This window comes from Corvus brachyrhynchos, unplaced genomic scaffold (genome assembly GCF_000691975.1).
Source record: "Corvus brachyrhynchos isolate BGI_N302 unplaced genomic scaffold, ASM69197v1 scaffold56, whole genome shotgun sequence".
Taxonomy (NCBI): Eukaryota; Metazoa; Chordata; class Aves; order Passeriformes; family Corvidae; genus Corvus; species Corvus brachyrhynchos.
Window position 1 is genome coordinate 6185803 of NW_008238664.1, and position 1989 is coordinate 6187791.

The 1989-nt window shown below is 52.8% G+C and overlaps 1 protein-coding gene across 1 annotated transcript in view; it reads right to left on the reverse strand.

The window, feature by feature from the left end:
• Positions 1–1628: 1628 nt before the first annotated feature.
• The window catches only part of SHISA8 (shisa family member 8), a gene marked incomplete at its 5' end in the record, with an annotated part of 9087 nt that continues 8726 nt past the window's right edge, over positions 1629–1989 (reverse strand). Inside the window, one exon of the mRNA XM_017737741.1 lies at positions 1629–1647. Coding sequence (XP_017593230.1) covers positions 1629–1647 — 19 coding nt within the window. The remainder of the gene's footprint in view (positions 1648–1989) is intronic.

The following is a 1989-nucleotide window of genomic DNA, read 5'->3' on the forward strand; positions in this document are numbered from 1 at the left end:
GCTTCTTGTCCTACTGGCAGGGGTGTCCCTTGCTTCCCAGAGTCGGTGGTTGGAGGAGGAGCTCATTGTTTGAGGGGAAGAGGTTGTTCTCAAGAGTGTCTGATCAGTGTAGGGGATGCTCTAGTGGCACCAGCTTTGGCTTTGAGCAAGTACCCTAAGTATGCAGAACAGCTCTTGAGTTTGCACACATTTTGATTGCCCATTCCCAAGTTCCCTAGCTTATCAGTGATCCTGTTTTGGGGGGTAGATTGCCTCTTTTTTCATCTTCTGTGGCTCTCATGCTGTTTTCATTGTCATGGGGTTTTTTTCCTAAAATACAGAAACTCCTTGCCTGTGGCAACCTCTGAGTTACTTTGCATTTCTCTAGGTCTGCATGCAGCACGTGGGAAGTTCTGTGCTTTAGTAAAATGGGAGGTAAGGCTTTGGGAAAGCAGTGATGCTGAGGTTTCACTCTGTCACTAATGGTAGTCTGAGCCCTGGGGGCTGGGTGGCAGGGAATACTGTGGGCCAGGAGCTGGGAGAGGCTGTTGGGCTGAAACCCAGGTAATGAATAGCATGAGCCACCGAGGGTCCTAGCATGGCTGGTATGTCTCTGCCCCCTCCAGAGCGAGGGATCTTTGCCCTCTTTTTTCTACACTGTTCAAAAATTTGCTGTCCATCTGTCCCTACAACTTTTTTTATATGTGTGTGTATATACTGTAACTTTTTGGTTTGTGGTTGGGAGGAAATTGTTTTATGGATTATGTGAGAAAAGTCTATTTATCCACATGGAGTTCAGAGTAGGGATGCTTTGTGATATGAGATGCAACTGGTGATGGGGAGGTTCCCCAGGGAACGTATCTGCTGTCTGAAAACCCTGTTCCAGGGCTCCTCAGCATCTGTTACCTAATAAAGACGAATGTTACCACCACCTCCCACCTGCCCTCTTTCTCTTAGCTCTGTTCGTCCCACCCAGCAGCTGCTTCTAAGCAGAGGTGAGCTTGAAAAGTCCTTTAGAGCCATAAAACCTCCCTGGTGCCTCGGGAAGCTGTGTCAGTCCTTTGTCCAGATAACCTGGAGAACAGAACTGCACGGCTTGCGATGAAAGACAGTCCCTTGGTGGAGCAAGTGTGGTGTCTCCATGCTCCTCTGGAAGCAACTCAAGAGGATGATGGCTTGAGCAGAGCCAAGGAAGGTGGAGCTGGGCCAGAAGCCTGCAATTTTAGGAGCTTCTCTATGGAAGGAAGGCTGTTACCTGACCTTGCTTTAGAACAATGTCCTTTTGCTCCATCTCTTTGTTTCTCTGCTCCCCCTGGTAAAACTCTGTCAGAACCATTAAACTTCAGACAGAGGCAATGTGTTTTTTGTGCAGCTGCTTGAAGGGTTTTGTAGTTGGCCCTGGAAGCTGTGTTCCCACCACGCGGGGGGTTCCCCAGGCCCTGTGGGGGAGTGGGCTTTGCACCCTGCTGCCCCTGGGGAAGGTTTTGTGAGCAGTGTGAAGCTCCCCAGCCCCTTCATACCAAGGCCATACAGTTTATAATGTGTTATTTATTGACAAGGTGGAGGCTGGGGCAGTGGCGAAGGGAGGAGGCTGGGGAAGGAAAGGGGCTGCTCGGGCTCTGCTGGCAGCATAGGGGTGGTGCTTTGAGTCAATTGCTCTTCGCGCACCTAGTCAGAGGAGCCAGGTGGGGCTGCCTGGCCCCAGCAGGATCTGTTCCCAGTCTGTCCAGCATTGGCTCCCATCCCTTGAGCAGGGTACTGCTCTGCCAGTGTGCCCCCAGCTCAGCCTCTTCCGGGGGTGGGCTGAGAATGCCTGAACCTTGTTGCCCGTATGAGTCCCCAGTGCCTCCTCGATGGTGAAGTGCAGCTGGCAGTGCCCATCCCTAGGGCCAGGAAGGACGGCGCGGCTCCCGCTCTGGCCAGCATCGCAGTTTGTGTAGCTCCTGTGCTGCTCTCCTCCGGTGGGCTGCCCTCGATGGCAGCAACTCCCGTTGAGGGGGGCGCCCCCGC